The 26,844-nt window shown below is 42.3% G+C and overlaps 1 protein-coding gene across 2 annotated transcripts in view; it reads right to left on the bottom strand.

The window, feature by feature from the left end:
* The window catches only part of cadm1a (cell adhesion molecule 1a), a gene marked incomplete at its 3' end in the record, with an annotated part of 282,962 nt that extends 256,563 nt beyond the window's left edge, over positions 1–26,399 (bottom strand). The window contains 1 exon segment of one of the 2 annotated variants that reach the window (XM_053442201.1): positions 26,265–26,399. In XM_053442201.1, the coding sequence (XP_053298176.1) occupies positions 26,265–26,337 (73 nt within the window). 2 annotated transcript variants of the gene reach the window in all.
* Between the last annotated feature and the right edge of the window lie 445 nt (positions 26,400–26,844).

A 26,844-nucleotide genomic window follows, 5' to 3' on the forward strand; every position in this document is an offset into this window, starting at 1 on the left:
GTAAAATATTAATTACCACAATAACTCACTTATTGAAGGAGAAACAATACTTTATATACAAATCAGAATTTGGCAATAATTTCAAGCCAAGCAAACCCCTTTGAATTTACATATAATTTCACAAATTGTGCATCTACAGTGGGATAGAAATGGCACATGTTCAAATCCTCTTTTTTGAACAGGAAACATAGAAATCCTAATAAAAACACAACATGTATACTGGGATTCATTAGAAAGCAACAGAATGCAAAACGTTTTCTAGAAACATAAATTCCTGGATAGCGTGTATCAATATCTGAAATCCCAGATTGACCTCGTCTCGGTGATAGCGGGGGGGTGGGGGGGGGGGGGGGGGATTTCGGTGTGTCTGGACCAGCACAGTCTGGTTTGCCAGGTCTGGCCCGTGTCCCGGTGAGTGGCTGCGGTCGTGTAAGAAGGGGATACAGGCGGATGAGGAGGTGGGGGTGGGCTGCTCCGAGAGGTTGCATGCTCGACTTAGTCCAGGTTCTCATCAGCCCCCGAGAGCGCTGGAGCGAGCTACAGCACATACACAATCACAGACTGAACAACAGACTACACACACACACACACACACACACACAAACAGAAAAACACACAGAGCCACAGTATCACAGCATGTCAAAGCAGCACGCTGGGTTTCTCCCCCTCTGAATGGACATATTTAGACGTATAGAGCATGTTCACAGACGCAGCTTCAAAAACAGCCCTCGTGTACACCGGGTATTTATATGCGTGGCCACTTTTATGAAGCCAAAACAGCCCTAAATTTATCTTTAAATAGTCTGAGCTTGATAAAAAATTCCAATGAATAGCACTAGCAACTCAAATCTCCACCAGGACTCGAGTCCTATCACTTTAGAGACTTGATCCAACACCTAAAGCACAAATTTAAAGCTTTACAAACATGCAACCATGTTGTAAATGTAATACATATAAAATCAACCACAGCTTATATAGCAGATATTTTATTGTATCCCTATTTCTTTTAAATTTACTGTATCAACATGATTTAATGCACAAGACTGACTGCACTATGTTCAGAATGTGATTGAGAGCCAAAGCTGATGATTAATATTCAGGAGTAAAGAAGTATAAATTCGATATTGAAAAAGAAACATCAACCTCTCATGACAAAGAGACTTAATTGAGGATTGATATTTGACGGTTTACCCATAAACTTTATAAATAATCATTAGTAAATAGGACAAACTTATATGTTGATCTCCTATAAGAAACGTTTTACATAAAATATAAACATATATCCACATTGTTTATTCCATAAAACAAAAGTTTTGAATACTGGCAAACATAACCGCAGAGGGGAATGTGTCAGTAAAGGGCCGACGCCATCGACCAGTCCGTAAATCAGTCAGGCTCCACTCAGAGAACCTCACAATGCTAAAGATAGCACCAACACAAAGTTAAAAGCCCTCTTTGTTTGCTTTGTGACACGGCAGCATCTCCTTAAATTGACTGCCGTCCTTTAATTGACCTTATGCAGCAAAGTAAAGTGGATGATTAGTTGGCATCGATCGGAGTCCTCTCAAGACGCCGAGTGACATTTCCTCCCATATTTTATTTTAGGTTTTGCATTTCCTCTTCTCTCTCTCTCCCTCTCTCCCTCTCTCTCAAGGCCTCACAGCTGAATGGGCATGAAGCTGAGGCCTAATATCAACACACTAATGCAACCCTTCATCTTCCAGCTCCACCCATTTCTCCGTGGCAGCAGGACGGGCTGCTCAAATTATGGATTTCCTTGCAAATGGAAATGGAAGAAAAAAAAATATATTTAAGCCAAGCGGAAAAGACAAGGAAGGGGGGGGGGGGGGGAGCTGACTCGAGAGTCGGGGGCCCCTGAAAGCTGAGGTCTTGGTTCTTTACAGATTAGAAGATCAGTCCTCCCAGCACTTCCCCTCAGGGCCGAGCAAAGGGAAGCAGTGGAGGAAAAGCTTTTATTCTGGTGCAGCTCTGCCAGCGTTTCCGTCCCAGAGCTGCGGAAGCTCAATCTCCTCTCTGAACCAGCTCCCAACAACACAGGCTTTTCTGCTGTAATGCAGACTAAATCTCTAATTACAATTTTGGGCTTGAGTAGCAGAAGTCATAATTATGGTACCTCTTATTATGCAAATTAATTGACTGATTCCAAAGAATTAATTACCTCTTGTCCCAAGTTTGATTAACAAATGAGAGTTTTCGGCTTGTGTTTTGATTTGTTGTTTGGCTTTTCTTTTTCACTGGTCGGGAGAATTGGATAATAAGAAAACAAAAGGTGATGCAGCATTCTGGATGAATGTGGAATTAAATGAATGTTTACTCAGAAATACGACGACTGGGCGGACGAGCCGGGCAGCGTCTGCCGATATCAGGGAATTTAATTTGTCATGTATAAAGACAGGAAGTATATAAAAGGGTCATTTCTGCAGAATGTTTAATCTAGAACAAGAAAGATCCATGAAGGAATTTGTCAGGAGGGGCGTGGAGTGGAGAATGAAAGTAAATTCGTAAAAACACTCCAACCTATACTGTCAAAAAGATACAACTGGACTAAATATTGGTAAAATATCAATACTCACACCTTTTGAAATGTCCAAAACTATATGAGCAACCTTGTGTCAATGAAGAGAAAACTCAATACTACATAATACAGCTTAGAGGAGCACATACCTCCACCAAGGTGGATTGGCCTCTTTATCACCATATTGTAAATACTACAGATTACATAAACATTCCATGTACCACAGAGGTTTACTGCAAACTAAACACATCAAATGCAGAAATAATATCTATTCTGAGACTGAAGGAGAGGAGCGAGCAGTTTGCAGAAGGCCGCCTTCTTTTCATAAATATAAATTCCCCTCACGGTCATGAGCACAAAGAAATGCCTCGACCAGAACCCCGTCCACGACCCCTCCGAGCCACGCTGACCTCGCTGACGTTCTTCCAGCTCAATCAGATAAAAAAATCCATTCAGTCAGGTTAAAAAAATCCTCCCTGAACAGTGGAGGTTGTTCCAGCAGCAAATTAATGACCATATTTTAATAACCATTAAATGTGTCTTAAACCTGCAGTGATTTTACAGGAGAGCGTCTGGATAGAGCATCTATACTCCCTCGCATATCGCCGGCTGCCTATTAAAGAGCCAGAGTCTGAAGTGTTTGCCCTTCGCTCTGCAGCACAGCTGGGATGTGACTACAGTATCTATTAGAATAGAGTTGTATCCCCTCACCCTCCTTGACACTTCCAAAGTAAGCCCACCTCCAAGAACGCATGAAACGAGCGGTGCTAATCCCTGCCTCCGCTCCGACTCACTGCCTCTGGTTCATCTCCAGCACCGCTCAAAACAAAAGGGGGCCTGGCAAATGAAATGCACGGGCAGAGAGGCCACGCACAATGTGGCCCACCTGAATAGACTCAAATGAACTAGTCTTGACAAAGCCTCTGTCTCGAACTCTCAGGCCTGATTTGCCATTGGACTGAATGAGAAGCCCCTCAGAAGCTGGAGGAACCCCACCCCCCCACCCTTGACTCCTGAACCCGAGATCCTTGCACGCTTTCCATTCTTCTGCCGTCACTATCACTGGATCCCAACCACGGAGAGAATTAACAGTTTAATTGGTTCCGTTAAGCAGACAGAGACGGGCCACATAAGAACTATTGAGCGGAATTCAATGAAGTGCCGTCTTCAGTGTTTGAACCAGTCGACAAGGTCGGCGTTCCAAGTCTCAGTAATAAAGCGGGTGGCAGAGAGAATAGGTGAGTGTCAGACCAGAACAATCCAATCCACCTCACACATCAGCACCCAGCCTTTGGGTTTGTTTTGCAATAAGCCTCCCGTTGTCATTGGCAGGACTAATTACGGGGCCAGCGTCTATACTGAAGGATAAATTTCCACATAGCAGAACCCTAATTTTGTCTGTCAGGCATTTAAATTCTTCCTTCCTATGGAAGATAACGGAAGAATACAAATAGCAATTAAATGCTGCTCAACCTGGGTGAGATTACACTCCTGAGGAGGACAGCCAATAAGAGGGAGTTTACTGCCTCCGAGGAAGTGAGGGGAAAGACAATGTGGTCGACAAACAAGCAGGTTGCACCATCATATAAAAGAAAGGGTCTAAATATTTCCTCTTTGGAGGCAACGAGGAGATGAGACTTGCATCACTTTCCACTTCCACGTTCACTCAGGCAGCTTGAAGCCTGTGTTTACGTGGAAGCTGCTGAAAGCTGCAGCAGTTTGGTGCATTTTCCTCCTTGATGGCGTGTCAGCGTGGTGGAGTAGAACTAGGACAGTCCCCCCCCCCCCTGCACGACTATCACATAGGTCATCTGTGTGAGCAGCTCATTACCACCCGGAGTTACGTTTGATTGCGAGGCGACCACCAGCAGCCGTGGTAATTATGATGGGAGCAGAGGAGGAAGTCGGACGGAGATGAAACAGAGATTTCTTAAAAGAGTCCCACAGAGAAGGTTCAGACGTCAACGCTGATAATCGGAAAATCTGCATGGCATTCAGAGGATCGGCTTTTAATCCTCATTGCAAGCAATATTAAAATGGAGGTAGAATGAAGAATGAAGCCCAATCGCCAATGTATAAGACTGAGAGTTGTTATTGTTGCTTTCATCCGTTAAATCCGATGACCTAGGGCCGACCTGCTGGCTGAAAGGTCCGAGTTCACGTCCCTTTAGCAGCTTCCTGAACCATTTGCTGCTTCTCAACCCTCTATTGTCTCCCACTGTGTTTTCTGAATACATTCTAAAACCCCAGCTCTTGCACCATGACTTTGAACCACACAAAAACATAAAGAAGTAAAAACACATCAAAGCCAAACCGTGCAGCCGATTGTCTCAAACTCTAAAACTCTGCCTCAAACTGTGGGTGTTGATGGAGGTTCGGTGGCTCGGTGACAATCTGCTCGTCACACTCAGGCCCTGCACTGTGGAACATTCCCACTATAGAAACGTACAGTTGCAGCGGATGGCATCACCTATAGTAAACAACATCCACACGAGGCATGAAAAACACATTTCTCATGGGCAATATTTATTTTAGACTTGTTGGCTTTTGTTTCCTTGAAGAATTGGTGGGGGGGGGGGCAGTGTGTGTGTGTGTGTGTGTGTGCTCTCTCTCTCTTCACATTTCACATCCACCTCCCTCATGCTCTCTCGTCCCTGTTTACAGAGACAAATGTTGTTAGGTCTGACAAAGCCTGGCCCTTTCCTTAACTAATATATTTGACTATTTATAAAGTGCTGCATGATGACATTTGCTTCCAGGAAGCTGTGGCCCCCCCCTTTTTTTTTTTTTCTTGTAGCGGCTGAAGAAACTGGTAAATGTGATTAAATTAAAGCAAAGAAAAACGATGGCAATTCTGTGGGAGGTTGAGCCGAGTTGTGTCGCATTCAGAAATTATGCACAATTCCACAACAATAAATCCAGCAGTAGAATTATGTCAAATTCGTCATTCTGCTTCTCTGGAGTTGTTTTTTTCTTTGTACTGAAAATACAGTGTTGTACTTCCCTCAATAATTAATTCCATTTTGGTTAAACAGCAGCATTTATTCAATATTCATAAAAGTCAACACATCTTCCACTTGTTTTTCAAAACATATTTTTTAGATTCTGATGTTCTACAGACGAGTGACAAACATATCTGCCTCGCCCTTAAGGCCATTTCTAAATCTGACACTTCATGTACCCCGTTAGAAATCAAACTTCAACACGAGAGCAGAACTATGAACTGATATTTGAATATTAAAAAGTGGAAGTGGGTGCTCATCTTCCGGGACGTTGCTGCTCTTCTGCTGTTCCCGTCATCTCTGCTTCCCCCGCTGCCCTTCCAGTAACTTCACCCAGGCCTTCCCCTAATGACTCGTCTGATGAGCACATAAATGCCACGATGGTTTCTGTGATGCAGGAATCAAGTTGTGAGGTGGGTCTCCTCTTATCATCCGTCTTCTGCCCTCAGTGGCTTTGGTGCATCTCCGGCTCCTGTTAGATCTGGATCAATGCACGGTCAATCCTTTTCCCTGAGAGGACGCATCGATCCGGTTCCTCGGGCCGACCAGCCTCTAATCTCTTGAAACAGTGTGGTGCTCTCCGCCTGCTCCGTGGAGACACTGCATCCCGGCTCACAGCACAAAAATACAACTATGTCGGAGAGAAATCTATTCTTCTGTAGCGTGTTCGATATCAAATACACAGCCTCCCACAGTGGGGGGGGGGTTTCAGGAGTAGGGGGTCCTTGGAGTTACCATCAAAGGGTTTCATACCCACGGAGATTGGTCCATCACATACACTGTGTTTAAAGGTGGACGGCGCGGCTACACTTCCTCCTGTTGCACAAGAGTGAAACTGAAATATCTCAGATACAGGTGCAACAATAGAGTCTGCAGAAGAGTGATAACCCACTGGTTAACAGACAGAATCAACACTTAGTCATACATCAGTGTGATGAGCCCCACCTAAAGACTAACTGATGTGTACTTTCACTTTTTGGTTTGCCCCATGTCCCATCCACTAACATGGAGGAGGAGGCATGTACAGCCAGGGGACGATCAAGATGATTGGGCTTCAGTCCCATTTCCATAATCATCCGTAGAAGCAGTTTTAAACAGTAGATTTACATTTTCAGGCCAAAGAGCAATTACTGAGTGATGCGTTTAATTATTTATAGTATTGGTATTATTGCCGCCTTTGTCCTTTCCGCCGTATTCCCATCATTTAAAACATTCTCACCTATTTCCAGATCTCAAATACTTTCTTCTATTGAATTACCCAATTTGCTTAATGTCTTTTAATGGGCTCATAAGTCGTGAGGCTGGAAGGCAGATGCTTGAGGAGTGAGAGCAGCAGCATCAGCATCATCATGCTAATGAATGTGTACATAGAGTTCTGTTTGGGTCGAGAGGGAAAAGGTGTAAATTAGCCGGTGCTAAGTGTCACGGTTCAAGCTGTAACTCTGTCAGATGAGATAAGTTTACCGCAGTGTGAGCGAAGCCACGGTGTCTTGGAAATGATGAATATTTGATGACGTCTAAGTGCAGGGACGGAACCAGCAGGTTCAGCTGGCTGCTTGGGGAAGTGAGAGGAATCGCATGTGACTGGGAGAGAAGGTCAGCTTTGTTTGGCGTCAGCATAGGTCACCGCCCGGGTCTCCGCCCACGGTTTATTGGTGCATTCATAATTTTAATACATGTCTGCGATGTTTTATTTAAAATCTGCAGGGTTTATTTTAGTCTCTTAATTTGCTTCCTAAGCTCGAGTGAGGTTCTAGGAAAGGAAATATTGTGTTGAAGCTGAATGACTCAATACACCTACATTAACTCCATGGGGGTTGGATTTAAGTCCCTTGTTATAGGAAATGTTTAAAAACCACTAATTATATATAAATAAATCTCCACAAAATGAACTGAATATTAAATATTTAAGAAAACATATGGTCTGTTTTTGTCAACACAGCAAAACCAGACCACTTCTAAACCACACAATTAAACAATTATGAACTCAACTGACCAGTTAATGGAAAATATCATATCACAATTATAACAATTAGGTTGACCAACCATATGATCTTAAATGTGCTGAAATTGTTCAACAGTTCTGATGTACACTAAAATCCGAATTATTATTAATTATTATTAGAACATTGTAGATTTCAGACTATTATTATTATTCCCTCAATCAACTCACATGTGTACGACAACACAATCAATCTTCTGTGTCAACAACATCTCCACACAAAACTTGTATCAATACAAACGAGTCCTAAAACTGAACAGGAGTCAATTACAACCAAACAGCCTGACAGAGAAAGCAGAAAAAAAAAAAAAGTCCCGCTCTTAGTCACCATCTTTTCTTATCTTCACGTCTTCAATAATGCAAAACAAACCCATGAACCCCTCCCCCCCCCCGCCTGCTGCAGCTGAAGCACGGTTCCACTAACTCCAGTTGATGCTGGATGCTTTCTACCTCCAGCTTTTCAAAAATGGTTTTAACCAGTCTGATAATAACCATCGTTCATTTTACTGCAGTTTTCCCTAAAACCAGCAGTAACTGTCTCATCCCTGCTTTTGTGTGATTTGAATCTAGTTCTGTTTTTTTTTTTATTTTGGTCGTCCCTTAAATTTCCAGGGAAGAGAAGCCTTCAATCACCGGCTGCATGAATACAATGATGTTTCAGACAATGGTTGTTCCTCAGCTCGATCCAAAACCAGTGGGATGAACTGGAAGGCTGACAGCCAGCTCGGCCTTATCTCGTGGCTGAATGGGAGCGAATCTTGCCGCCATCTTCCAGACTTCTGTGTCTCTGTAGAAGTATGGAAGCTGTTATGGGATAGTATTGATTCCCTGTGGGGCTGAAATGACCCATTCAGCGACCATCTCTGGAAGTTTGGTTTGTAAATATGAACCAAAACGTACTTTTGTTCCCCCCGCTGGATTTGATGAACAATTTCACATATTAACTGATACGGTGCAGTATTGCACTGACGCACTGAAGAACTCAAACTAGTCGATCAGCTCCCGACAGTAGGGAGCCTGTTTGTAATAGATTATTTTTCAACCAGGGGAGTAGAGAAGCCGGCCTAATCCTAGTCGTGCAACAAAGCGTGATGTGTTATCCAAAGCTGTTCAAAGCATCTAAATATGGAAGCAGTGGGACCTCGGACTGGATGTTCGGCCGTTCCTCCACAACGGATTTTTTCTGCATGGGCTCGATGCATTAATATAAGCAGTTGAGATGAGGTCGAGAGGTTTTGCAGCTGTTTGTGTTGAGGTCACATGACACAGGGGGCGGATCTTCTCTGTAGTGATTACAGAGCATCTCCCAGTTGTTCTGAGAGGCATTTCAAAATAAAAATCACAGAGGGTTAGGATAGAACACTTTAAGTCACTATTTTATTGTGAAAAGGTGAGTAAGCACGCCATTTTAATATATCTGAATATATCTGTGTTAGTTTGTTGTATCGAATGCAAAAAAAATTTGATAAAAAAAAAAAAAGTGACCGATATAAACGCTGCCATTTTGAACAGATAACAGCATTTGGAGTGTAAGGGGGGGAGAGAGAGCCAATGTACGCACTCGACCAATCGTGACTCAGTCTCAGCTGTCAATCATTACATTTAAACCCATTTTTACAGCATAAAAATAACCCCAAAAAAAAACGAATTGCCTAAAAGGACAGAAGCCATGTTTTTTAGTTTGGTCCATGTCCCATCCATGAACGTGGAGGAGGCTGGGTTTATGACCGATACAGCAGCCAGCCAATAGGGGGCGATCAAGACGTTTCGGCTTAGCTTTTGAGTTGCCGTCATGTTGTTTATCTTGATAAACAATCTCCTCTTGTCACTAGTCATTTGTTACCTGTGGCTCTCACACAACAGCGGGGGGGGACAGCTCAGCTCACCGAGGCTCGATATTTATTCCATCGCTGGAGCACGGTGACGTTGCAGCGACGGCAGGAGCAGTTGGGGGAAATTTCCAGGCTGCCTCTCCACAGGCCGGACTGATTATTCTCAGAGACTGGGTGCTCCATAATCCCCTTGTTTCTGACGGAGGGAGGGAGGGAGGGAGGGAGGGAGGGAGGCAGTGGACTGAACGGCCGTACACGCAGGAACTTTAATTACACAAAGGTTCAGAGGCGGCCTGCAGTGTGGAGCTGTTCTGCTCCGTGTCCTCTTTTGACTGCACAATACAAATGCATTCATCACATGGGAGTTTTAATGCAGTTAATGAATGTACTGAGTCTAGCAAAGTATGTCGCAGAGCTATGAAGTGATGGTTTTAGACTGATTTACAACTTTGGAAAACTTATGTCAGGAAATGAACCTTTTTTACAGAATCTTTACCTAAAAATATAAAAATGAAAAAATACACTTAAACTAATGTTGTTTGCAAAGTATCCAGGGTTGTTTACATTTATGTATTCTTTAGTTTATAAAAACCTTAAGAAAACCAATTACAAATGCCTGTCAACGTGTTCAATGATTCATTTTCAAAACAGCAACAAAAATACCGAACTCGAAATAACACAATTAATTGACTGTCAGTGATTAATTGTGTTTGGAAACAAAAGAAAAAATAATTATAAAGAAAACTGTGTGTGGAAAGTGTGTGCGCACTTCTTCTGCTGTTTTCCTTTTGATTCACATCAACGTATTTATATATTTCTGCTAAGCGCTCATCTCCTCTAGAAATAAAATCAACAGCACAACGACCACACAGTTGTGTCAGAGATACAAATATGACAAAACCGTGAATATAAATCACTTCGTCTCACAACTTCTACAATATAAAGTATTAATCCTCAATTATTGGTTAGGATTTTTGAAGTATCTAAACCTCTGCAGGCCAATCGGCCTATGAATAATGTCCGTTATTAAAAAAAAGATGTTTTCCACTTTATTACAATAGAAAATATATAACAAGAAACTTCTCTTTTTGTGAAAACACTTGTTTACTTGTGATATTCAGTGTTTCAGGTTATAACGTGATACTTTATTGCTGTAACATTAAACACTTAACTCGTGATTAAGCCTTTGTTACGTGTGAGACGCTCGTTTAATAAAAGAACTCAGTGCAGATATTGGATCAAATTGGAAATATGGCTCTTCGTCACAACACTGGTCTCAGATCTGAGCGTCGGGAGGAATCTCTCTCCCGACACGTTCTCGTCCAGAAAGGCGAGGAAACATCCCGAATAGGTCACAGTCTCGGGAAATGTTTGCAGCGTTGGACCGGCAGTCACAGGCTACTGACTCCCTTGGCCATTCCTCCGCAGGAAATGGACCACAGTTGTCATTTCTCCAAACATTAGTGTGACAAAACAGACGGCAGACTGACATGGCCGCCGCCGCACTCAGCCTTTGCTATTTCGGCTCTGAAATGACCCTCCCTTGTCATCTCTCAGCACATTAGCGTGACAAAATGGAAAGGAGATTGAAGTGGCCCCATCTGTGGCTGACAGAGGACGCACTGAATTGATTTCTACTGTCTGATGTGCTCTTTCACACCATGCTGCTTTTTCTTCACACTACTGAGTGACAACAGAATATTCAAAGCTGTTCTACTTGCGTTTACATTTAATTTTGGACGACACAAGGAAAAATAATGGAAAACCTATATTTGTTAAAGTGTGTATATATCAACACACACACATTTGCTCCTCTCCACAAAACAAACAATTCTCAGTAAACCGCTTAATTCGAGCTGATTTGCAGCAGAGCTCGGATGCCGCCGAATGGTTTTTGACCCCAGCAGCTGGCAGCCATCTAACCGGGCTGCACCCATGCCAGAGAGCAGAGAGGACGAGGAGTGTGATTTGTAGGGTGCATACTGTGTAAGGGGAGGATGGGCAATGAAACTTATTTAAAGGAGCAATGTTACAATAACTGAAGGGGGGAAAGGGAAAACGAGGCAGTAACATCGAGGAGGAGGGAAAGAAATTCTGTTTTCTGAGCCTCAAAGACCAAACAGAACAACAACAGAGGAGACAAAAGGATATTTATACATTTTTTGTTTTTATTTCACTCAGTTTCTTTGCCTCAGTTCCCCAGAAAAATGTTTTAAGGTCATGGATAAAGTAGCTGCCGAGTTGCAGCGTGAATACAAATTGCGTGAAGGTTTCTGGAATCAGCATTTAACCGATTAGATTGAGAATTAATGCAAAAATGAGCAGAGTCTTCATTACAATCAATAAAAGGTCTTTAGACTTTAGTCTCCTTAAGACTTCAGAGTGTAAACTTTAGAGAGGCCTGGCTCTGATTTACTGTAGGACAAACATGACCTACGTGGGGTGTAATGGTGTTTTATGGCTTTACAGACGCACTAATGGACTTCTCCAAGCTTCAATTATAGACCAATCATTCTGCCGTGGGAGGGAATATAATGCATGTTGAGAAAACCACCGTCCTCCACTCGCATTGTTGGACGGGTCAGAGTTGACGAGGAGGATCTACAGTGACGGGAACACGCTGAGTTGCTCTGTAGGAGGTGGCGAGCCAAAGCTTTGTCCCGGGTTTTAATCTTCCAAGGTCTGATCTTTGTCTCCTGAACTCATGGGGTTCACAAATTCAACAAAATAGACAAAGATGGTAGCAAATGTGTAATTTGGGGCCATATAAAGACAACTGACTGGATCAATTAATATCAAAAATGTAAAAGTTTAACAGAGTTTGTTGAATTAAGCCCTGAGGAGCTCGTCAGTGGCGACAGGAGAAAGGTGTGTTCGACTGTTTTTGCAACTTCCCGAAATACACACTTCACACAGCGATTCAAACAGGAACACACAGAGGGGAGGAAATACATACAAGTCTATATTTTGCATATTTCACCATTTGTCGTCACAGTCACCTTTTGTGTTTATTTGTTTGCGTTATAATGTGTGATTGTGCCATTGTCCCCATTTGTGCAATTTACCCAACGCAACATGTGTCCTTTCCCCTTCATGCGTCACTGCATGAATTGAGTTATGTGTTTAATAACTGCATAGCATTGTAAGTTATGTTAGCTTATGTCACTTTGCTTTATTATTATCATAATAGCTTTACTTCTGAGGCTCTGCACACGAGTGTAGCTGCAGGGCTGCACCGTGAAAGCATCTCACTGAGCATCTGTGGCTGAAAATAGACCAAGATGGGAGCAAACTATGACATAAGCTTTACAAAATTCTGCCCAAGCAGCATCTTTTTTTTTTTTTTTTAAGCAAAAAGGTTGATGAATAATCTACGAACGCCGTCCTCTCCCCTCTGAGAAGAGTCACATGGTCCAGAAGAGCAGCTCCCAAAGTGGAATCCACTATGGCTAAACACACGGTTTTTATAAAAGGTGTAAATATAAGTCTTACAGTTTAAATGCAAGTGTGAAATGATTTGGCTGCAGCAGATTTGAGAAAAAGGCAAATTCACTTTTGCAGATCATTGTAGAAAACATTCAAATGCAGCTTCTCATTTTTATCCAGTTCTAGTCTATAGTTTAATTTTATTGATGAATCAATATTTAGGTATGAACCAGTATTTAAGGACTCATATCTGAGGGGAAACTAAATAAAAAAGACAATTTGCTTTAAGGAAGTACCAAATACTTTATAAATTGACATTATATTAAATCCATAAGTTCCTTCATAGTTTATTGGGGGGGGGGGAAATGTTTTTGCTCCGACAACTTTAACCTCCTCTTGAGAATAATTCCACTCCTGATCAATTATGGACAGATAACAACCGTGTCACCTCAGGTAAACACTTTCAAAAAGGTCAGGAGCCTTTTTCCAAACTTCACAGCCATACTGCAGATATATAATATATATCATCATAACCGGCAACTCAAAGACAAAATGCTAAGATAAGCCCAGACTCCGCAAATGGCAATATGGAGACAAGTAGATGATCCTGGCGTGTCGGGTCAACTTTGAAATGCCAGACGACCAATCAATACACAGACAGTTTGCCAGACTAGCAGCTTCTCATCCTCCCAAAAAAAAAAAAAAAAGATATATTCTTATGCGGATTAACGGCTCCTTCACCCATTTTCATTTTCAGTGGAGAAGGTATTAATCTGACAGCCAAGTGAAGCCCAACAAATACTACACACTTCAAAGCGGGCAGGTTCAAACATTTCCTTTTCATTTCTATTTTCAGTCAGAGAGACACACACACACACACACACACACACCCTGCCCGTGGTGTTTTCAAACAACTTTCAGTAAACCCTCCAATGTAGAGCCGCTCATTGATGTTCCCACTGACAGTTTTAGCTTGTTTAAATTTGGATCCGCTGCTTAAGTGTCATATTTTAGAGCCTTGTGTTATTTAAAAAAAAAAAAAACATTACATATAAATACACCGCACGTCATCAGGGGTGTCACCTCCTCTTCGTTATCATTTCAGGATTTTCTTTTTGTCAGTTTTGGACGAGGTGTGTCTCAGTCTGCTTCACAGGACAGTGATGTCCTAGGTTTCAGAGAAAGTCTTTCACCTCCCACTCAGCAAAGTGGCTTTTTGGCTGCACTGGATTTAGTCAGCGGATAATCAGGAAACATGACTTATTAGGAGCAGGGGCTCAGGAAAAACCCATGGAGAAATCAGAACTGCCCCACACACACAGACCCACACACACAGTAGTCACACTCCCAGAGAGCTTGTAATGGATGGACGAACAACAATTTCAGCAAAGCAGCTTGTCTTGAGGTCAAACAGGAGAGAGCCATGACCTGTCAAAGAGGCCTGGGTTCCCCGAGTGTTGCTCGCACAATAAAAGTTGTGCGGGGCTGCGCGTGGTGAGCAGGCACTTTGCCTTCGCTCCCACTCGGTGGACAAATTGGTATCTGTGGCTCCCGCGGGACGTGATTTCTCCCTGAGTGCTTGTTGGATGTGAGTGCCGGAGGACGGGTCTGCACAGAGAGGAACGAGGCTTTTTGATGGTTCCAATGTGAAACACAGCACAGAGGCAGCTCTCCTTCAGTGTTCATCTGGAGGCAGAGAGAGAAATACTACACAACTAAATCTGCAGCTTTCAGTTGTAGGAGTCGGGGACTTTTCTGTTCATTTTAAGTGATTTATTTAAAGTATTCATAATCTCTGAATGGTATTGCGTGTCCTCTTTTAGTGAGAGCACACGGGGACATGCACAGTGAACTGGATTAGAAGTTCATCAGATGTGAGGCTGATGAAGAGCGGGGGCTTGGATTGGCCTACTTGCTGAAACTGGTAATTCCAGAAACTGACAGTTTATTCCAGGAAATAAACAAAACCTAATTTAAACCTATTTAAAGTATATGTTGGTCAGGTGGTTGGTTTGATTGACAGCAGGATGGAAGCATGAAGAACAAAAACAATGAACTTTGTCACTGGGGTTTTATTTCACTTTCTTAAACATTGCAAGATGTGTTTTTTATTACATATTCATCAATTACCAAAGAGATGTTTCTTTTTGGAAAACAAAACATACCATAGCGGATTGATATCTATGAGTGTGACCAATAAAAGAAAACTGAATATAGTCAATTTAAATGTGGTTTTATGAGGAATTATACCAAAACTGCTGATCAATCTATTTCCATGAGATGTTGTGGATTGGTGGGTTATGACCCAAGGAAGAATCCATCAGATTTCATAGAACAGATCAAGGAACTGTTTTCACTTTCTCTAACACAGTGAGATAGGATATTAGCCTTGGTGAAGCAATGCACCCTCTGCTCACCATTCCAGTTCCCTACTGTTTTCAGTCTGTTCCATTACTTCTGGCTCCTTCTGTTAAATATGTTGTAGGAGAGAAGGTCAAGTTAAGATTTACCATAAGATCCTGATGTAACACAATGCTCCACATTCACAGCAAACATTGGAAGGCCAAACTGCGGAGAGTACTTGGCCTCCAGCAGAAAGCAGAACAAACATGCAGAGCACTGAACCACAGGTGCTTTGTGAAGTGAGGGAAACCCTGAGATCACAACAAACACCTTTATTTATCATAGTCCAGAGCAGAGGCTGACAAACTCCTAAACATTAGACCCAAAAGGCAAAAGGCCATAAATTACTTCATCCACTCTCTGTTCAAATACTGGATGGGAAACATTATTATCCATTGTCACACCCACGATCCTGGCTCTATGTTCCTGTTCTGATAAGTTACAGGAACGTGAACACACAATGTAGGTGACAGAATGTACTTGGAGCTTAGAAGTCTTCTTTAAGTTACTGTGGTACATATAAATACAGTTTGCTGCAATACAAATAGTACTATATACACACACAGCATTATATGGAAATGAAATCTAATAGTCTAGGCAGAACACGAATGTTAACGATGTTAAACGGTTAACCAGAATATTAATAGGCCTACACAAAAACACTTGCAATAGCTCAGTGTCAAATAGTGATATAGATATATATATATGATAAAAGAAATGGCAGCGATTCCATAGAAGCCGTTATCAAAATCTTATAACAAAAGAAATTTGACCCTTTATACACAAAATGTATCAAAATTAACTGTTTATAATAGGAAAACACAAATATGACTATGTATTTATTATATAGATTTGATAAAACACATATTAACGTAAAATATAAACATTAAGGTGATGCAAATTCTGTACAAATGAAAGGTTCCATATCAGAGAACGTGCGTCTGTGAAAGGCTAAGACAGTTAATTTGGGGCAAACCAATAAAATCGGTCAGGCTCTGAAAAGAAACTTATCAGATTTCTGCCCTGAAGAAAACTTGTGAAACACTAACTCTGGAGGCTATTGTTTGCTAACAAGTTCCCATTCCACACAAAGGAGAACCTGCAGGTGACACTGAACGAGACTAAGTGGAACTTCACCGCTCCAGGATTGCTGCACAAGGGGCCCCCATTGTTCCCGGAGCAGGTGAGATTCTCCTCCGCAACATCCAACTAGGACACAAAGAAAATGAGACGGTGCATCACTGTGGAGCGGGGGTGTCTGGCACCGGGGCAGAAAGTATCAGTCAAGACACGGTTACAATGGAGGAGACAAAGGGACGAGAGCGGAGCCCGGTGGGGAGACGTGATCCGGTTCCACAGCCGACGGTGCCTCCGCCGCCTGAAGGGTCTCATCAGGAGCAAATGTAACACGAGCTGGAGTGTTATGTAAAATGAAAGATGGGAGAACCCCGGCTCACTCAGGCCCACTGCGCTCCAATCGCTGATGCATACCTGTATTGTATTCAGAGGGGCACTCATTTCCCCTCGGATGATTACAACGGAACACCAGCTGTATTGTTTATTTGGTTGAAAGCACAAATGATATGCATTGATTCCTTATTCATTCATTGTTGAACTCAGCATTGTGTCTATGAATGCGGGGGAAACGGGCCCAATTACAGCGAGCGCTGCCTCCCTGCGACGATAAAGGCCTCAAACTGGGAGGAAAGGAGCAATCAAAGGCCACTTGTTGTCCTTTGTAAATTCAAAAAGCGGAATGGAAAAACATTTCTCTCGCTGTGAATGACAATGGTTTTCACTCGGGACTTCAGATTAGATTATTAAACCGTTTGCGTTTTATTAGGGCTTCTCCACCGGTTTTCCTCTACTGTGAGGAGGTGATGCATTGTCACATGGGCTGTGGATGAGATGAATGGTCCATATATACATTACATTATACGTAAATGATCCACGGATACATTATACAGTTAGATAAGTTACAGTTTATCAGATTTTCACGTTTCTCTCCAATAACTGATAAATACACATTAGGAAAATGACTAAAGAGGAAATCGTGATCACTAAATTAAACAGTATTTTAGGCATAACACATATACTAGTCATAATGATTTAAGGTTTTGATATAATAAATGGATATCAAACTATGCAAACTTGCTCATAACAGATATTGGAAAAAAACTAAATGCAGACACACAACTGATAACTTCTATCCCCCCCCGAACAAGAATCTGAAAAAGACAGAAAGCTTCCGACATGACGGCTGATCCCTCTTCAGTTTTTTAAATCCGTAACCAAAACACTTCAACATTTCCCCCATCAACCATAAAATGAAAAAAGAAAAAAAATCAATATAGTTTTACACATCACAGAACCTGGCAGCATCTGTAACGCCTGAACGTTCAGTAACCTCTGACGAACAAACACACACTGACCCTGATCCGACCCCTTAAGGAAACACACACACGTGCTCATATCAGGTGTGTTGACATGTGTGTGAGTTTAGCGTGTGTGTGTGTGTGTGTGTCTGGCTGAACTGTCACACACCAACAGTAAACTGGCAGTTGGACAAAATAAACGGATGAATGTTGTGAAACTGATTCAGACTTTAACAAGTTTTCATGTAGTAGCAACGTTGAGTATTCACAAGAGAGTACTGCGACTTATACAAGTACTTTTACCTGAGGAAGGCATGTGAATACTTCCTCAGCTGTGATATTTTTGGAGACAGTTATATTCCTGAGAAATGTGATGTTGAAAGTTTCTTTTGAGCAATAATAACCACTTTCAGTTTCCTTTCATTTCTATTTAACCAATTTTTTCAATGCTCTTAGTTAATGAAGCTCCACATTTCCTGCAGGGTTTTTCACATTAAAGGCTGATCGGAGATTAAACCCATTAGCCCCATTGATGTGATGGTAATGAAGAGATTTTAAAGAGTCATCCAAAAACTAATTTATGATGCAGAGATTTTTTTACCAAGAAATACACAACTACTTAAACAAGCATGTTTTCAACCAGCAGCAGGAAAAATCCACAGGGGTTCAATTCTCAGAGAAACGCAGCGATAGACCCGTGAACCTATTTCCATTTTTCTTTCATGGTTTCCAGCATCAACCACTTTACATTTGTGTCCATTTATTCATGTGATCATATCGGCCTGTGATTCAGTTTGTGTGTTATCCCAGCTGTCGGTGTCTGGTCAGGATTTCCTCCACGTGTCAGACACTCGGGACAGATCCTCTCGCCTGAGGCTGAGCTCTCGTGCTGCCACGGCTCCTCCTTGTTCCTCCTTGTGCTCCACGATAACAAAGAAAGAGTTTTCATGTCATCGTTTCTCCACAAGCGAGAAGCAACATGCAGATGCTGTAGATGCTGCAACGTGGTGTTTCCAGGTGACAGCACTGCTGATGAAATACCAATCCCCGAACCACCAATCTCACTTAATGAGATTTTATTTAACTTTTTAAAAGTTAGATCAGGCAGCACTTTGGGGTTTTTCTGACATTGTCAGATGGTAAGAAATGGAATTGGAGCCGAGAGTTTCCAAATAACGTCTGACGACACACAACAAACAGAGAGCTGGTCGACAATATCACTGAAGTGCAACGTGAGCAGCTCTGTGTCGTGACACGAGGAACGACCGAGGTGATTTGTTCCCTGATGACAGAAGTGACGAGAGGGAAGTGTCACAGAGAGGATGTGTTAATGTCCTTTTCTTTCATTTAGAACTAATATTAATATTACCAGATTTAGAGTTTGTTCTCGTTTGCTTGAAATGACCTGTGGTTTAAAAGCAATTACTCATTAATGATCTATAAACAGAACAGGTGGCAGTGCAACAGTCTCCTGCACACATGTCACACAACTGCACTTAAAAGCCAAATGTACATAATGAGAAAAATACAGGTTTATACTGGAGCCCGACTGATAAATCCCCCAAAATGAGCATATTGATGTTGGTTTGCCAATATGCACCTTTTATTTTATAGATTGAACCATGCAGAAAAGATATATGCATTTAGATTTTACATGTATATGCGTTTTCTGTTTATTTACTGTTATGTATAATACATACTATGATTAAACTGTAAAATATAAAGCCTCAAATTGACATCCTAGGAATCGTTGCAATTTGTATCTGATGTTTATATCCGCAAATATATGAGCTCTGACTCCCTAAAATCGGAATCAGCTCCCAAAAATCTATATCTGTCGTCTTCAGGCAAAAAGGGATCGTGGGTCAACAACTAGTTTTCAACCTGAGCAGCACGAACCATGAGAAGTAAACAGACATTTTTCTGTAATATTTGCAGTCATCACCTTTAAATTGAAATAAGCAGGTAACGTGAAGCCGGTCATGATATTAATCCCCTCTCCCTCTGTTTCCCAGTGATTTCACTGATTCCTTTAACTCACCAGCATTTGTTTTTTTAGTTGAGAGAAGCTAGAGGACCAAGGAGACCAGACCCCTAACAAGTGATGTTCACAGAGTTTCTGCTTTCACCTCCGTGGCCTTTTTGTACATCACCATTATGCAAATACAGTCATAAATATTCAAATGTCAGTTGAACTCGACTCATTTCACTTGTTTAATAGCACAGCTTGGTCTAAATTAAAACACCCGGGCCAGTAGGACTCCTTTCAGAACGGCAGATTGCTGCTGCTGCTGTTCTGCCTCCCTCCCTGCCCCCCCCACTACCACCACCCAGCCTCCCGGGAGATTAGGAACCCGAGCATGCTTACTTGACATCCCATCAGTCGACGGATCACTAACAAGTAGGCCGTAAAACCTTCTTTTTCCCTTTGATTACACTAAGTACACTAAGTGCACAGAGGGCCAGATGCGACCCAGCCCAGTCATCTGTTGGCCTGCCAGCAGACTCACTCTACAGACCGGGGCGGGCAACAGGCGGAGGGGAGGGGAGGAGAGCGGGGGGGGGGGTCACCGGGGGTCCACTCCCATCAGGAATAGAACCATTGTTCTTCGTTACAGTGGGGGAAAGCTGCTGGGGGGGGGTACAGACGCAGAACAAGTCCATTTCCACACCTGTTCTCCATCACCAGGACTCCGACCAGCTTGTCTCTCAGCCAAACCAGCGAATCAACAAACACACACACTCTTTGTTCATGAACCTGCCCATTGTCAAGGTCTTGTGCCAGTTCAAGCAAAAAACAGCAATTCATCAATAAAACTCTCTTGATATAAAACGTATATGTCAAACAACAACATATTACTATAGGGCAGAAAGATCCCCAATTAAAAACTGCTGCCCCAAATCGTATTAATAGAGCTCTGTAAAAAACACACTGTGCAGAGTGACAACAAAATAGTTCATGTTTTTGATTCAAAAAGATATTTAGAGTGAACTTTTATGTAACCGGGCTGTTTGCTGAACAAATTGCAGTGATTTGTTTCGCAGATGATGGAGTTTCATTTAATTACTGTTTGAAGTTTGTTGGTTACCGGCTCCAGCACCCGAGGCTACGTCCGCACAAATACACATTTTTAAATGCATCACTTCTTGTAGACTTACACCTTGAATCCGGACTAGCCAGATTTCCGTAGGCCAATTAAAAAACAAAGCCTAGACGCCCAGATCGGCCTCCTGATTGGTTCTGCCGAGTCATGACTCTTCATCAAACCTTTATTTTGATCTCAAATGACACAGCTTGAAACTCCAAGGTTATAATACAAGTTCAAAACTTTTTTCACAGACAGACAGAGAACAGTTAACGCTGGTGTGAATATTAAAGTCATTAACAGTGGGACTGCATCGCACACTGCAGTCACCAGCGAGCACTATCCAGCCAACGCTGGTAATGCTACAGTCATCCCTGAACACTCGGGAGTGGATATTGGACAATGGTACTAAAGCTTAAACACTTAACACTATTAAAGTAAAGTAATGGATAAATACACTCAACATTTAATAGTTTCATTTCATATTATACTACCAAGAGAAGCACGAATGACTAATTTAGTACGCTATTAATAAGTCCTCCTGGCATGTCTACTTAATGAAGTACCAGACCGGATCTGAATCTGTGGACGAGTGGAGGGATTTGTATTTCAAGGCTAGCTCTTTGGTTTGGACTGTTGGTCCAAAGAAAACAAGCAACGTGACAATGTTGCTCTGGGCTCTCAGAGGATTTTTATTTTTCATTATTTTTCAGATGAATTTTGTGAAATAAATTAAACATTAGTTCCAGCCTTAATTATAATCTTTTCAGCTTCAGGGTTTCACACTGAAAAGATGACGGAAATGGTTATTGATTATTCAACAGGTATGACATTTAAAAAAAAAAAATCATTCTATCCACTATTTTAATAAGTTGTCAAACTATAACAACTTTCTGATTTGATTGGAATATTTTTCATGGTTTTATTACATACATTCTTGCCCACATGCCTGGACGGAGTATTAGGGGATTAGAAAAAGTGAATCAGTTCTTTTGAGTGAGCACCAGGCTGGTCTGTCGTTCACAACTGATGTTATGACCAATACCCAAATCATTTTTTGTTATTTATTAACACGAGGGACGAGAGTTTGATGACCTTAAACACACAAACGTCCACAAACGTGCTTCCAGGACTCCAAAGATCAACTAATTCTGCACATGGAAGCCCAATGACTTCTATTTCAACTCTTGCTCCATGAATGATGAATAAAACTAATGCTTTCATTTAAATATCTGGCTTTTTCATACTCATCTCCTGTCCTAAAGACCAGCAAACACATCAGGCATTAAAACAGGTCAAGAAATACTGTAGATACATAGAAGGGGTGGATGTAAACCAATCATATCTGAGAGCTATTATGTATTTAAGGAAAATAAATAGAAACTACATGGATTAAAACAAAAAAAAAGAATCACATTCATGGACACTAGCACAGATTTTCCATTGAGTTACTTTTTCTCGTAGTGATGTCAAACGGTTTCTGAATAATCCTTCATCCAATCATCACCTCAAGGCCGTGAAGATGTCAGTCCATTGAGCCCTTCAGCTTCGAGTAATAATCAGCTTTACGTTATAATCAGCGGCGCCGCAGTAAATAAAATAATAAGCTGTGAACTCCGGCCGGCAACAGCAACAGCCAACCTACAGAAAATAGATGTTTTCAGCTGTGCATTAACTGGGGCTTTATACCCCATAATGAAAAGTAAATAATCCTTTGATAAGATATGCAGCAGCCTGCATGCCGGGCTACAAAAAGGTGTGACGACAATGCCTGCGAGAAAAATAGATGGATTAGCACTTGTTGTACCACCACAGAGTAATAGGTTCCAATGGGATCTACTTAGTCCTGTCTATCTTCTGAAGAAAGCTGTTATTTGCATGCAGAAAAAAAACAAGCACAGAGAGAAACTGACTGCCCTTCACTGGGAAATGTGCTGGATTCCCTGGAAAAGCTTAAATCTGAGCACAAGACATAACAAGCCTTTATCCACTGCAGCATCAAGCATTGATAGGAAACATAAACCAGCACCCAAGATCAAACAGGGAGACAGCACGTGAACCGAGGGAAAGAAACAGCCATACACTCAACATACCTATGTTTATGAATTTGTCATGTAAACACAGCATTAAAACATTTTCTCCACGCAGTCTCACACAGTCTCTGCCCTCACCTGCATTATCATGTCATTACATAACACCAGAAAAATGAAAGCAGACGCTCCTGGCTTCACCTGGTAGGTTGCCCAACCAAAGTTTTCAAGTCTCAGCTCGCTTGAACTCTAATAGCAGCTGTAATGCCTCTGGTCTTCTACCTGTAAGTTCTGCATAACCATTGGACTCCCAAGAATGTTTCTATTAAAAAAACTGAAGGAAGGTGCATAAAAACGGCTTAATGACACATTTTAATAATATACCACCACGCATACATTACGACAGGATACTAGATGTGCCTGCGTAGCAATTTTTATCCCTTAAGGGCAACGGGATTATCACTGTCAGGGTTGGGGTTCAAAAAAGTTCCTACAAAAACTACCTTTGATGAATATTAAACTATAATGTTAAAGTATCCTCAAGATTATAGTGAAGAAACTTGACTAAATTGTACGAATCTTAAAGATCAAGAATTCATTACAGATAGTGAATATAGGAAGAGAATCTAAACTCAACATGTCAGACAGTTGAGACCAATCGCTCGACTGACACTACACTAAAATATGACTATATGGATTTTTGATATATTTCTTTGGGTATAAATAGTGATCAGAGCCCAACCAATATGGATCTGTGTGAGCTGATACCGATATTTAGAGTAAAACATTTACAATAACGATGTGTGTATAAGTGTGCGTTATAGGGAACAAGCTGCACACCTGCATTCTATATATTCATTACAATTTAATGTTACTATTATCATAATGTGTGGTATGCAGTATAAAGTATAAAAAAAGAAGCTAAGACTAAGAAAATTACTCGATATTTCATGTTTTAATATAAAATGTCATAATAAATAGCTGTGAATGAAAAGAAAACACAAATACAACCAAGAAAATCAACACAAGTGCGCATATTTTCTGCATTGTTTATTTTTGTAAAGTAAAACATGAAATATCGGCAAACATAAACGCTGATATGGTTTCTGATATCTGTAGAGAGTATCAGCCACGCGATACATCGGTCGGGCTCTAATATCGATCACCTTGTTTTTTTGTGTTCTCTCCAATGACCACGATAAAAACATCTCCCTCAGTACAAACCTTCTATTAAAGAACTATCACCAGTCTCTTGCCTTTTATCTGAATGCACAATGTGGATATGAATGAATCTAACCCTCGTGCATGGTTAGCTTCCCACTCCCCTGTTTGAGTCAGTTGCAATTAATGAAAAGCTCATGTATACACAACCAGCGACTCGACAAAAACATCCCACAACGACTCACTTCCAAAGGCTGAACGTCATCTCAGTGGACGAACACCATATCCACAGTGAGTCCTCTGAAACCAGAGCGATGCAGTCACACGTACTGAACTGTGAATGCTTCCTTATAAATCCATTTAATTTGGAGCACTTGTGTGATATGATGACAGTATGAGGTGGGCCCGTGTGTGTGTGTGTGTGCCAAAATGGAACTTACAGTTAGGCAGAAATTAATTAACACTGCCTCTCTTCTCTCCTGACTGCACAGCAATTCATAACCCCCCCTAGATCGCACTAACCAACTTCCCATCTATTTCTAATAAACAATGCCTGCCCTGCACAATGTAAGCCTGTGTACTGTGCGCTAAAGGTAAATAATTGATGTGCTTGGTGCAGGCACACTGAGCTTTTGTTTGAAATCAGTGGAGCCATCTCCATGAAGGTGGAGCAGCACTGCCCATCGTCCAGAGAACAGCACTGTGTGGATAGATGTAGCTGCACAGGACAGTTCAACTGGCTCTCATGGAGGCATGAGGAAGAAAAAACACATCATCATCACCACCACCACAGTGCCTCCATTTTAATGGATGAAACGTTGTAATGGATTAAGCCTGGTGGATAATCCACAATGGGACAAACGAGGACATCTGCCTCCTCTGTCCCCCCTCACAATTAGAGCCTCGAACTCAGCATAAAAACGGTTTATGTCCCTGCGAGCAGCAGCTTCTCACCGGGTAACTTTGAGGTTTGGAATCGTTCATGAGAAGCAGGTGGAGAAACTCAGCAGAGAAACCTGCACTTTTATACCCAGTTATGTAATTGCGTGTGAACGCGTGGTGAAGGGGGGGGGGGGGGGCTGTTTCTACATCTTTATCATATCAGTGTGCAAAAAGACAAACAAGCCCAGAAAAGCGACGAGCAGCTCACACGTGGTTTTATAACGTCTGCACAGATCAAAGGCAAACTGTGACTTCACATAATGGCAATAAGCAGCAGTGCTACACACTCCATCCCGCCTCAGTGCGGTAAATAAGCGTGTGCGTATGTGTGTGTGTGTGTTCCGCATCCTCCAACTCAACATCACTCAAAGCAAAAGCGTGAAAACGAACTGCATGCGCACAGTCGCAGTTTCCACCGCACCGGCTGCCTCTCTGGCCCGATCACACCCGAGCGAACCTTTCAGATGTTGCAAAAATGATGCTGCTGCAAAGCCAGTCACGATAATTCAACGGTAGAAACACAGCCACCGATCTCCTTTGAAAAATCGTGCGACTGAATCTTCAATCGTGTGCCGGCGAACGTACGTGTGTTTAAGGAGAAAGATAAAAACACCAGGCGGATCAACGTGTTGTGCTTTTAACTTCGGCTCACATTAAAAACACAGAGAGGCCCCTTGAATTGCTGAAATTCCTACTTTTACAACGGGTTCGCCCGCGTTTCTAATAGTCTCCGCGGGGTGACCCGGAGATAACGAATACCGAACAAACTGACATAAAACGGGAAATAAAGGCTTGTTCTTACGCGATCTTACCGCCGAATATCTACAATAGCACAGTATCACAATTTAACGTTAAGTTATGTTCTTCTTCGTGGGTTTTACCGCCCCCGTGGGATCAGCTCCAAATCGGCATATTTCTAAAGGGAGTTCGCTGCGGCGCCCGCACGCTGCCGCTGCACTTAACGCATCGTTGTTTCTCGTGATTTACAGCAGCGTTGGCTCAGTTTTAGGACTCGTGCTGTAAAAGTCCCCGAGCCAGAGGAGACACCACACGAACACGGACACACGCAGGTCTCATGTGTGTCTCCACGTTCCCCATACGTGGAGACAAAAAAGACCGACACAACATTTGCCAGAGTTGCCAGCTGTGTGGTGATGGGTGCGCGGACTAAAGTCGTGTGTTCCTGGGCAGCGGATCAGAAACAGCCCTCGTTCCGTCCAACTTTACGCACACTTTACGCGTTTTCCATCTCGCTCCTTCGGCATCATGCGTTCGGATGTTTGCGCTGCGCACAGTCCGAGAAAGGTTCGGTCCTCAGTCCGCCGCTGTGCAGAGAGAGCAGTGAAAGCCCCGCTCCTCATCCTTCCATGTCTGCGTTCAAACGCAATCTGCGGGAAGTGGGGGGGGGGGGGGGTGGGTGGAAGTGCGTGATCCGTGAGCAAACGGACAAAAAGGGGGAAAAGTCCTACCTTTGTGCGGGGCCGCTTGGAAGAGGAATAAAAAGAGAATAGTCGCCAGAGAGCCGCTGCCAGTGTTCGCCATGTTGGACACCTGCTTCAGTATGGCAGAGAGAGGCTGCTTCACCTCCAGCTACAACGGGACTCGCTTAATGAGATGCAGGGGAGGGAGGGAGGGAGGGAGGGAGGGGGGGGGGGGGGGCGGTTTACCATATTCATCTCCGCAACAGTTTTTATAAAAAATCATCGTGCTCGTGATATGAGTCTTTTCATCCAGCTCTCTGTTTTTTTTTAAGTGAGAATGGAGAACAACTCAGTTTTTATTCTCCGTTTTTTTTGTGTATGTTTGTGTTGTGCTGCTGGAGGTTGAGTGTGTTATTGGACGAGTCCCATCATGTGGAAACTGCCCTTTTTGTGCTTTAATGTCACAGAACACAAAAATATATACATTTCAAATGCATTTCTATTCTGTCATTTTTTATTTGATTATGGCCATTTTTATATAATTACTTCAACCACCTGTATCACAAGCAGGGCCGTACATAGATTTATGTGAGCCCCTATGGCCCCCAACCTCCAAAAGCTGCTTCCT

This window comes from Pleuronectes platessa, chromosome 15 (assembly GCF_947347685.1).
Source record: "Pleuronectes platessa chromosome 15, fPlePla1.1, whole genome shotgun sequence".
Taxonomy (NCBI): Eukaryota; Metazoa; Chordata; class Actinopteri; order Pleuronectiformes; family Pleuronectidae; genus Pleuronectes; species Pleuronectes platessa.